This window comes from Cyprinus carpio, chromosome B3, assembly GCF_018340385.1.
Source record: "Cyprinus carpio isolate SPL01 chromosome B3, ASM1834038v1, whole genome shotgun sequence".
NCBI classification, from domain to species: Eukaryota; Metazoa; Chordata; class Actinopteri; order Cypriniformes; family Cyprinidae; genus Cyprinus; species Cyprinus carpio.
The window spans coordinates 4,816,777-4,827,428 of NC_056599.1; the positions used below are offsets into that span (position 1 = coordinate 4,816,777).

At 41.2% G+C, this 10,652-nt stretch overlaps 1 protein-coding gene across 1 annotated transcript; it reads right to left on the bottom strand.

Annotated features, from left to right (window-relative positions):
- Positions 1-8,138: 8,138 nt before the first annotated feature.
- Positions 8,139-9,998, bottom strand: LOC109078271 (gastrula zinc finger protein XlCGF8.2DB-like). The gene is made up of 2 exons (XM_019093577.2): positions 9,946-9,998; positions 8,139-9,545 (listed from the first exon to the last, which is right to left on the bottom strand). Exon 2 carries the CDS (start codon positions 9,349-9,351, stop codon positions 8,980-8,982), a length of 372 nt encoding a protein of 123 aa, XP_018949122.2. The 5' UTR covers positions 9,352-9,545; positions 9,946-9,998; the 3' UTR covers positions 8,139-8,979.
- Between the last annotated feature and the right edge of the window lie 654 nt (positions 9,999-10,652).

Consider the following 10,652-nt stretch of genomic DNA (forward strand, 5'->3'; position numbering starts at 1 on the left):
GTCTAAATGTAATTGTGTGTTGAGGATGTAAATTTAAAATAAAAATTTACTTTTAGGGTAATAATGTGTTTTTTTATGACAGGGGAAGTCTACAGACTCCTGGAGACGCGGAACGCTGCCTTCAGAGCTGGAGACGAGGGGGGGCCTGAGAACAGCCAGGGCCAACCTATCCCGCGGCATCAGAGAGGCTAAGAGACAGTACTCCAGGAGGATAGCCCATCAATTCAGCGACAGCAGAGACACTCGGAGCCTGTGGCAGGGGATACAGACCATTACGGACTACAAGCCCCCACAGCGGACCTGTGACAGCAAACATCTCTCTGCTGAACGAGCTGAACACCTTCTTCGCTCGCTTTGAGGCACAAAACAGCTCCACTGCACAGAAGACTCCACCTCCTCCCAGTGACCAGGTGATGATGCTGACCCCAGACAGCGTGAGGAGATCCTTCAGCAGGATCAATGCACGCAAAGCTCCGGGTCCTGACAACATTCCTGGGGGCGTGTACTGAGAGACTGTGCAGCAGAACTCACTGATGTCTTCACAGACATTTTCAACATCTCACTTAGTCAAGCTGTTGTTCCCACATGCTTCAAAGCTACCACCATCATTCCAGTCCCGAAGAAGCCATCTCCATCATGCTTCAATGACTACCGTCCTGTTGCACTTACTCCCATCCTCATGAAGTGCTTCGAACGGCTAGTCATGCACCCACATCAAGTCTGCCCTCCCCCCCTCCCTGGACCCATTCCAGTTTGCATATCGGTCCAACCCGGTCGACCGATGATGCCATCTCAACTACCCTCCACTCAGCACTCACACATCTAGAGGAAAAAGACTCATACGTCAGAATGCTGTTCATAGACTTCAGTTCAGCATTCAACACAATCATCCCTCAACAGCTCATTCACAAACTGGTCGAGCTGGGGCTCAACACTTCGCTGTGCAACTGGCTGTTGGACTTTCTGACTGGAAGACCTCAGGCAGTACGTGTCGGCAGCAACACATCCAGCACCATCACACTGAACACTGGGCCCCCCCAAGGATGTGTGCTGAGCCCCCTCCTCTTCACTCTGCTGACCCATGACTGCACACCGTCACACAACTCCAACCTCTTTATTAAGTTTGCGGATGACACGATTGTGGTGGGGTCTCATTAGCAACAGAGATGAGACAAACTACAGGAGCGAGGTGAGCCGCCTGGCCGGGGTGGTGCAGTGACAACAATCTCTCTCTGAACGTGGAGAAGACGAAGGAGATTGTTGTGGACTTCAGGAGAGCGCACACTCAGCATGTTCCTCTGACCATCAACGGTGCGACTGTGGAGAGAGTGAGCAGCACCAAGTTCCTGGGTGTGCACATCACAGAGGAACTCTCCTGGACCGACAACACCGCAGCACTGGCCAAGAAATCACAACAGCGTCTCTACTTCCTCCGCAAACTGAGGAGAGCCAGAGCCCCACCCCCCATCATGTACACCTTCTACAGAGGCACCATCGAGAGCATTCTGACCAGCTGCATCACTGTGTGGTATGGCGCCTGCAACGCGTCCTGCCGGAAGACTCTGCAACGCATAGTGAGAGCAGCTGAGAAGATCATTGGTGTCTCTCTCCCCTCCCTCCAGGACATTTATGGGAACCCGTCTCACTCGAAAAGCCCTCTGCATTGCAGGTGATCCCACTCACCCGTCACACAGCTTCTTCAGTCTGCTCCCATCAGGGAGGAGACTGCGGAGTCTCCAGGCCAGGACCAGCAGACTGAAGGACAGCTTCATCCATCAGGCTGTCAGGAAGCTGAACTCGCTCCCGAACTTACCCCCCCGTCCCTCTTCTGCCTCAGGCACCACTGAACTATGAACCCCCCCACCCCCCCCCCCCCCCCCCAGGTCCCACATCCCCAGGTCCTTCCACCCCCCCTCCCTCTAACATACGAATGTCATGCACCAGTCACTTTGTGCAGCAGTGGTCTGCTCACTACCTCATTCACCATGGATCTGACATCATTCTACCTCCTCATCAGTCAGTTTTTAATAAAATAACTGCTCTGAGCCTTTGTCACTTTGTCACTTTTAATCAGACTGAATAAGATATTTTTTTATGCACTAAAAATCTTTTTATCTGCACTGTTTGTTCACTGGTTTGCACTCTATCTGCCATGTGCCTTGCGCTGCTTTCTATTTTATTTTTTATTTTTTCTATTATGTCTTTTTTACATTCCCTTATTGTATAGTTTTATCTTATATTTTATATTTGATCTAGATTTTAGGCTCTACTGTTAGTGTTATCTGTATGCACCGGGGGTCTGAGAGTAACGCAATTTCGATTCTCTGTATGTATGTACTGTACATGTGGAAGAATTGACAATAAAGCAGACTTGACTTGACTTGACTTGACTTGAACTGTTGTGACGCTTGGACACTCTTCAAAACCTTCTCTTCTCTTCTTAATCCGCCTCCACCTCCTCCTCCATCGACTCTTACAGCTGACGACTTTGCAGTTTTCTTCACAAATAAGACAAGAACCATCAGTGACCAATTCTCCACACCGCAGACTGAGGATAACTTCACAACGACTAATGCTCACTCTTTCTCCTCCTTCTCTCCACTCTCAGAGATGGACGTTTCCAAACTTATCCTGTCCAGTCATCCTACTACTTGCCCCACTTGATCCGATCCCCACTCACCTCCTTCAAGCGATTTCTTCTTCAGTCATACCTTCACTTACTCACATTATCAACTCCTCTCTTCACTCTGGAACATTTCCCTCAGCATTTAAGCAGGCTCGAGTAAGCCCACTGCTGAAGAAACCATCTCTAAATCCAGCACTTCTAGAAAACTACAGACCGGTATCCCTTCTTCCATTCATTACAAAGACACTTGAACGAGCTGTGTTCAACCAGCTCTCTATGTTTCTTGTACAGAACAACCTCCTGGACAGCAACCAATCTGGCTTCAAAAGTGGCCACTTAATCACCACATTCTCCTGTCCACCCTCAGAAAGATGGGAATCTCTGGAACCGCACTCCAGTGGCTTAACTGCTACCTTTCTGATAGATCCTTCCTGGTGTCTTGGAGGGGTGAAGTTTCTAAGTCACAACTTCTTTCTACTGGGGTTCCTCAAGGCTCAGTACTTGGACCGCTTCTCTTCTCCATCTACATGACGTCATTAGGATCTGTCATTCAGAAGCCTGGCTTTTCCTATCACTGCTACGCTGATGACACTCAACTCTACTTCTCATTCCAACCAGATGACCCGACGGTAGTTGCTCGCATTTCAGCCTGTCTGAGTGACATTTCTAGCTGGATGAATGACCATCACCTTCAGCTCAACCTTACTAAGACTGAACTGCTGGTGGTTCCAGCTAACCCATCGTTTCATCACAACTTCTCTATACAGCTGGATTCGTCAACCATAACTCCTTCCAGGACAGCCAGAAACCTAGTAGTTGTGATGGATCATCAGTTAAGCTTCACAGACCATATTGCTACAACGACCCGGTCCTGCAGATTTGCCTTATACAACATTAGGAAGATTAGACCCTTCCTGTCAGAGCAAGCCACCCAACTTCTTGTCCAAGCTCTTGTTCTCTCCAGACTGGACTATTGCAATGCTCTCCTGGCGGGCCTTCCTGCATGTACTATCAAGCCTCTACAACTGATCCAGAATGCAACAGCAATGGTTGTCTTCAATGAGCCAAAAACAGCTCATGTTACTCCTCTCCTCATCAGGTTACACTGGCTACCAGTAGCCGCTCGCATCAAATTCAAGGTACTGATGCTTGCCTACAAAACGACCACTGGCACGGCGCCAACTTACCTAAACTCACTAGTTCAATCTTATGCACCCTCCAGAAGTTTGCGCTCTGCAAGTGAACGACACCTTGTAGTGCCATCCCAAAGAGTGAAAGTGAAAAAGTGAAAGTGAAGTGACATACATCCAAGTATGGTACCATACTCGGAATTCGTGCTCTGCATTTAACCCATCCAAAGTGCACACACACAGCAGTGAACACACACACACACACACTGTGAACACACATCCGGAGCAGTGGGCAGCCATTTATGCTGCAGTGCCCGGGGAGCAGTTGGGGGTTCTGTGCCTTGCTCAAGGGCATCTCAGTCGTGGTATTGAGGGTGGAGTGAGCGCTGTACATTCACTCCCCCCACCTACAATTCCTGCCGGCCCGAGACTCGAACTCACAACCCTTGGATTGCAAGTCCGACTCTCTAACCATTAGGCCACGACTTCCCCCATCAGGTTCAAAGAGGTTCAAAATCACTCTCACTGACTTTTTCCTGGACTACTCCCAGGTGGTGGAATGACCTCCCGATCTCAATTCGAACAGTTGAGTCTTTTACTCATTTTCCTTTGCAAACTTCTTTGTGGTCTTCCTGAGACATCGGTTAATTGAATACAAGAAACATCTTTTCTTTTTCTTTTTCTTGTCTATCATATTCAAAAAAAAAAAAAAAAAAAAAAACCCTGGCTACGTGTTCTGTACTAGACTAACTGAGACTTGTCATAGCACTTCTATACCGTTGTTGTTCTCTCGTTGATCTGATTGTTTCTACTGTTCTCATTTGTAAGTCGCTTTGGATAAAAGCGTCTGCTAAATGATTAAATGTAAATGTAAATGTAATGTATTTGTTTCTTCAATGACACATTAACCAAGTCAATAGCTTTTAGAATTCTTTGATGAAGAAATATTTTATTCAGATGCTCAGTTTAATAAAGACTTGGGATCAATCCAATAACAGTGCTCCTCAGGTGTTGAATAAACAAACTGAATATTATCTTTTACATCCTGTAATGTATTTTATTTCGATTTAGCATTGAAGTTTCAAAATGTCATAATCTATTTGCATTGATTGATGTTTTCATTCTTGAAGAATTGTCCATTGTACTGAACCCATCATATTATTAAAGAGACTTTACATCAAACAGGATGTATATTGGGATACATACATCAAGAGCTTTAGGTAGAGACTCATTCTGACCAACTTAAAGTTGTCATAAAGACCATTCATGACAATTTGTATCATATATGACTGACATTTTATATAAATTGCTGGTTGGCTTTCTAAATTATGTTAAAGTTTCATTGAATGTAAGTTTCAAAAGGGATTTTAACAAGACAAAGTCCTTTAAATAGGCCTGAATTTTCTGAAGAAATTGTTTCTAAAGACCTTCAGAACCTTTTCAACCCAAAATTATTTTTAAATGGAAGCCTGGGGATAACAATATACATTCATTCACATTTATTCACTCATATAATGTTTTTTTTTTATTATTATTATTATTTATTTTATTATTATTTTTTTTTTTTAACTTGCACTGTTTTAAGCAAGCAATGATAATGTGGAAACTCAGCTGATTGATTTGGGTCACCAAATCATGGTAGCACATTTTTTAAATGTATGCTTTGTTTAAACGTGAGCAAATGTGTTTGTACTAATGTGAGACAATTGCTCCTCTGTCTTCCTTTCTTTTTACTGATAATAACCTACTTTTTAACTTTATCAGGTTCATTTTTTGTAAAAAAAAAAAAATAATAATAATAAATCTGTACAAATGATGGCGTCATAATGGTCCTGACACTTTACACATTGGTTGATGTATTTTTTTCTTGCAATTATCAAAGTACACTGCAAATACACAAAATAAAAAAAGATTCAAACTGAGCAATGTTGCAAAGTGTTCTTTTTGTGTTTGATAAGAGAAAAAAGTGTGTTTAATACAGTCAATTATTAATAAAGAATAAGGAAAAATATTACTGTTTACCTAAACATAGCATTGGAAATTTGCAGGGAAAATGAAAAACTTAAACATTAAAGAGTTTTAATATGTTCTTTCAATTTAGCTAAACATTTTACAGTTTGTCCCAGAATAATTAGTCTGTTTAATCTAGACATATTAAACCGTGTAATGTGACAATGAAGAAACCAATGCAACAGATTGGGAGAACTAATTGACCATATAAAGCAAATAATACACTGAAAACTTGTAGTGTGTTATTTAATGTAAAATGAATATTTTACAATGTGTACTGGTTAAGTCTGTGTCTTTCTTCAAAAGCTATTGAACTGAAATGCATCTCGTTAAAAAAACAACATAGAAAACAATAATGGTAGAAATTGAACATATAGAGCAAATAATTGCACATTAAAGGCTTGTGGTGTGTTCTTTAGGGTCATATTAATATTTAGCAACTTGTTTTGTTGCTGTGCGACCCTCCTTTGGAAAGTCATTGAACTGAATGGTGTACCATTGAAGAACCTCATAGAATACAGTAATGGTAGAAATTGAACATATAGAGCAAATAATTGCACATTAAAGGCTTGTAGTGTGTTCTTTAGTGACAAATTGTTTTGTAGTGGTGTGACCCTACTTTGGAAAGTTACTGAACTGGATGATGTGTCAAAACACAGTGATGGTACAAACTGAATATTATATATGTGAGGTGCAAATGATTAAGTAACCATCTTGGAAAACGTTTTGCCACTAATCTTTGAACTGTTCACCCAAAATAAACATTCTGTTTGCTGTCATGCTTTCTGAGTACTTGTCAGTAATCTGATGGATTCAGAACCATGGACAGAGACATTTCTGCAGGACTGTAAACATCATTCGATGCACTTGAATTGTAATATTGTGAAAGTTTGATATTAAACTTAAGTAATAAACTAAGTCATAGAATATGGAAACTTTTAGCCATTTTTTTTATTCAACACCTAGAGAACACTGTTACACTGTTAAGTCATTATCACACTTAAGGGGGGTCATATGATGCTGCCAAAAATGAACATTATTTTGTGTATTTGGTGTAATGAAATGTGTTTATGAGGTTTAAGGTTAAAATAACATTAATTTCCACATACTGTACATTGTTTCTCCTCTATGCCCCGCCTTCTGAAACGCGTGGATTTTTACAAAGCTCATCGTTCTGAAAAGCGAGGTGCGCTCTGATTGGCCAGCTATCCAGTGCATTGTGATTAGCCAAATGTTTCAAGCGTCTGACGGAAATGTTACGCCCCTCAACATATACTGTTAGGAACAGGCGGGGGCTTTAGTGAGGAATGGCCCGCAGCTTGAGTGAGGAACAGCCGGGGGATTGAGTGAGGAACGGCCCGCGGCTTGAGTGTAGAACAGCTGGGGGATTGAGTGAGGAACGGCCCGCGGCTTGAGTGAGCAGTAGCCAGCGGCTATAACGAGGAATGGCAGGGGCTCGCGGCAACCACATGTGACGACCCCGGGCTGGATTCAGCTTCGTCCACGGTGAGCGCGAAGTTGATGTATTTCCTCAGCGACCAGCATGGATCAACTCTAGGCGGCGTTTCTGACAGATAATAATATTGTTTCCCTTACCGAATGTTGTATCCATGGGCCTTTTTGATACTGTCGGTTTATGTGCAAGCGATCCGCAGTGATGCCCGATATTGCTATTAAAACAAACAAAAACCGAAAAATAAATACAAATAAACCGAATTGTTTTCAATTATTTTGCAAATAAGATAACATAAAGATATCACTGACCCTAAACTGCGTTTTCCCACTTTATTAACTTTCTAAAGGGTCAAATTAAGTGGAAAAGACAAGTCCTAAAAACGTTTATGATAGCTGGGTCTGGCAACTCGAATGCTTTACCCACGCTCACTCAAGCATCGTTCACTCCGCCACCGTCTCGCAGCGAACTTTTTATACCACGGACGCTAAACATTTCTGCAAACTGTCTAAACTGAATTATACATGTCATGCATACATTCATGTTAGGAGTATAACAGCAAATGAGTAATTCAGAGGACACATTTTATTTTTGAACATGAAACATTTACCGAGGTCCGGACCTCATTGATGGCTATACGGGCCTGCTGAAAGTGATGCACGGGCTTCGTTTTCACTTTTTTTTTCTTCTCTTGGCACCGGATTGCTGATGTCTTTTCATGGGCATAGTTGTCCATCAATTATGATCCATTTGCATTTAGCCGCAAACATGAGGTGCGAGCGGTCGCGAGCGCGGATGCGGGAATAGCGCGTTTTTGAGCAACTGGGATGGTTGCTATAACTGCAAAAATAACTGCAGTTTATTTTTTTTTTATTTAAGAATTATATGTATTTGTCATTTATCGTTTAAATATTTATTTTATAATTTAGCTAAAATCCCCAGTGTTTTCCCTTGTCCATTAACACCACTGGCTACATGAAGAAAACAAATTTATGATCTTCTGTTCATAATTATTTATGAATTTTGGATTTAAGATGGCGCCGTTATTGTTGGCATGCCGTCTATATGGTACTTTGTTTTTATTTATACTATGTTGCTTTAAAAAAAGTTTATAAAACATTTACAAAACGTTTTATTAACGTTTACAAAAACATGGGCTATATACAATTTTAATAATAACATACATTATATTGTTCCCTTTGTTTGTTGCTTACAGTTAATAAAGTTGGGAAGTCTTATCACTTAGCATACCCATACAACGCTAGCCACTGATATACGTGGGCAGCTGTGGACTAATGGTTAGAGAGTTGCACTTGTAACCAAAAGGTCGCAGGTTCGAGTCTCGGTGCTGGCAGGAGTTGTAGGTGTGAGGGAGTGAATGAACAGCGCTCTCTTCCACCCTTAATACCCATGGCTGAAGTGCCCTTGAGTGGCACTGAACCCCCAGTTGCTCCCCGGGTGCTGGATAATATAAGAAAGCAAAATTACATACAAGAATAAAACATTTGACATTATTCTTTGAAGAGGAACTCCATCTTTGAATTGATCTGAATCACAGTTGAATCTGCTGGTTTTGAAGATGAACTTTATTCACTGTTATTGCTTAATGCATTATTGTGTCACATTTGGTAAGAAGGCAGCATTAGATCTGAAGATGTGAACACTTATAAGGTTTTTCTCCAGAGTGAATCCTCTCATGCTGTTTTAAATTCATGTGCTGCTTTAGGTCTGAAGCTCTCAAAAACATTTTCCCGCATTGATCACGTGTACAGTTTCTCTTCAGTGTGGATGTTCATGTGATCCTTAAGGTGTGATGATCGTGTGAAACTCTTTCCACATTGATCACATGTGTACGGTTTCTCTCCAGTATGAACTCTCATATGTACTGAAAGGTTTCCTTTTATTGTGAAACTCTTCCCACACTGATCACATGTGTACGGTTTTTCTCCAGTGTGGATCCTCTTGTGTATTTTAAGGTGTCCTAACCGATTGAATCTCTTCTCGCAGTGTGTACACTTGTATGGTTTCTCTCCAGTGTGGATGTTTATGTGATCCTTAAGGCTTGATAACTGTGTGAAGCTCTTCCCGCATTGATCACAAGTGAACGGTTTCTCTCCAGTATGAACTCTCATGTGAAGCACAAGATGATGTTTGAATGTGAAACACTTTCCACACTGAGTGCAGGTGAAAGATTTATTGGCTCTTCTTTTCTTTAAATCGTTCTGTTTGGTTTGAGAGCAACTCAAGGGTTTTTCTCCAGTTTTAGCATGATTTTTCTCCTCAACTTCAAACAGTTCTTCATTCTCCTCGTTATCTTCAATGAACTCTGAAATAAAAGTAAGAATGGTTTATTTTCAGTAAAGTAAATTTAAATCTGCTTGAAGCTTTATAATTGTCAACATTATTAATGAAGATTCAGGGTTCATTATAATTCATCAGGGTTTCTTAGTTTTCAATTTTAGTCATATATATATATATATATATATATATCCCTGAAACTTTCCATGAATGTGGTACATTGATCTTAATTTTTTTTTTTTTAGAAATTATAAAAATCCCATGTTTCTGTAAGGATAACTATCAAATGTTTGATCAAATAAACAATTATCTAACATGCATATTATTGAAAAAAAAAGTACCCCATTACAACAAATCTTGTAAACTGCTTGAAGCTTTATAACGTTCTGAATTCTGCATTAAAAGATGAATATAGAAAAAAAAACAACCTCCTTGTTCCTCGTGTTTTATTCTCCCGGTTTCTGGTTCCTCGTGTTTTATTCTCCAGGTTTCTGGTTCCTCGTGTTTTATTCTCCAGGTTTCTGGTTCCTCGTGTTTTATTCTGCAGGTTTCTGGTTCCTCGTGTTTTATTCTTCTGGTTTCTGGTTCCTCGTGTTTTATTCTCCTGGTTTCTGGTTCCTCGTGTTTTATTCTCCAGGTTTCTGGTTCCTCGTGTTTTATTCTGCAGGTTTCTGGTTCCTCGTGTTTTATTCTCCAGGTTTCTGGTTCACTCGTGTTCTCTTCACTCTCCTCTTTAACAAAAATCATCTTCACAGCAGCAGATCTCAGTTCAGATGATACTCCTCCAGATATTCCTGCTTGATTCAAAACTTAGCCACGACTGTGAGGATGAGAATATTACAGGTATTTATTGACCCGATTGAAAAACTGTATTTCTCTATATACAAACATTAACATTTCTAGCAGATTGTATTAAAACAGCACCGAAACAAAACAAAATAAAACAAAGAACGTTGTGAAACTAATCTTCTTCCTCTGAGGTTTAATGGTGTTTGGCAAACAAACATCTGTTTTAGCGCCACCCGCTGGACTGGCGTGCGAAGCGACGAGAGGAGGGAAACAAATACGGGGAAAATTACCTCGTGCTTGTACAAGGTGCGCTGATTTTTTTTCCCTTGTCAAGACAAGATCTGCA

Bases quoted from the DNA above. Each gene is read 5' to 3' on its own strand.
- LOC109078271 (XM_019093577.2), bottom strand. From the start codon at position 9,351: ATGAGAGTTCATACTGGAGAGAAACCGTTCACTTGTGATCAATGCGGG.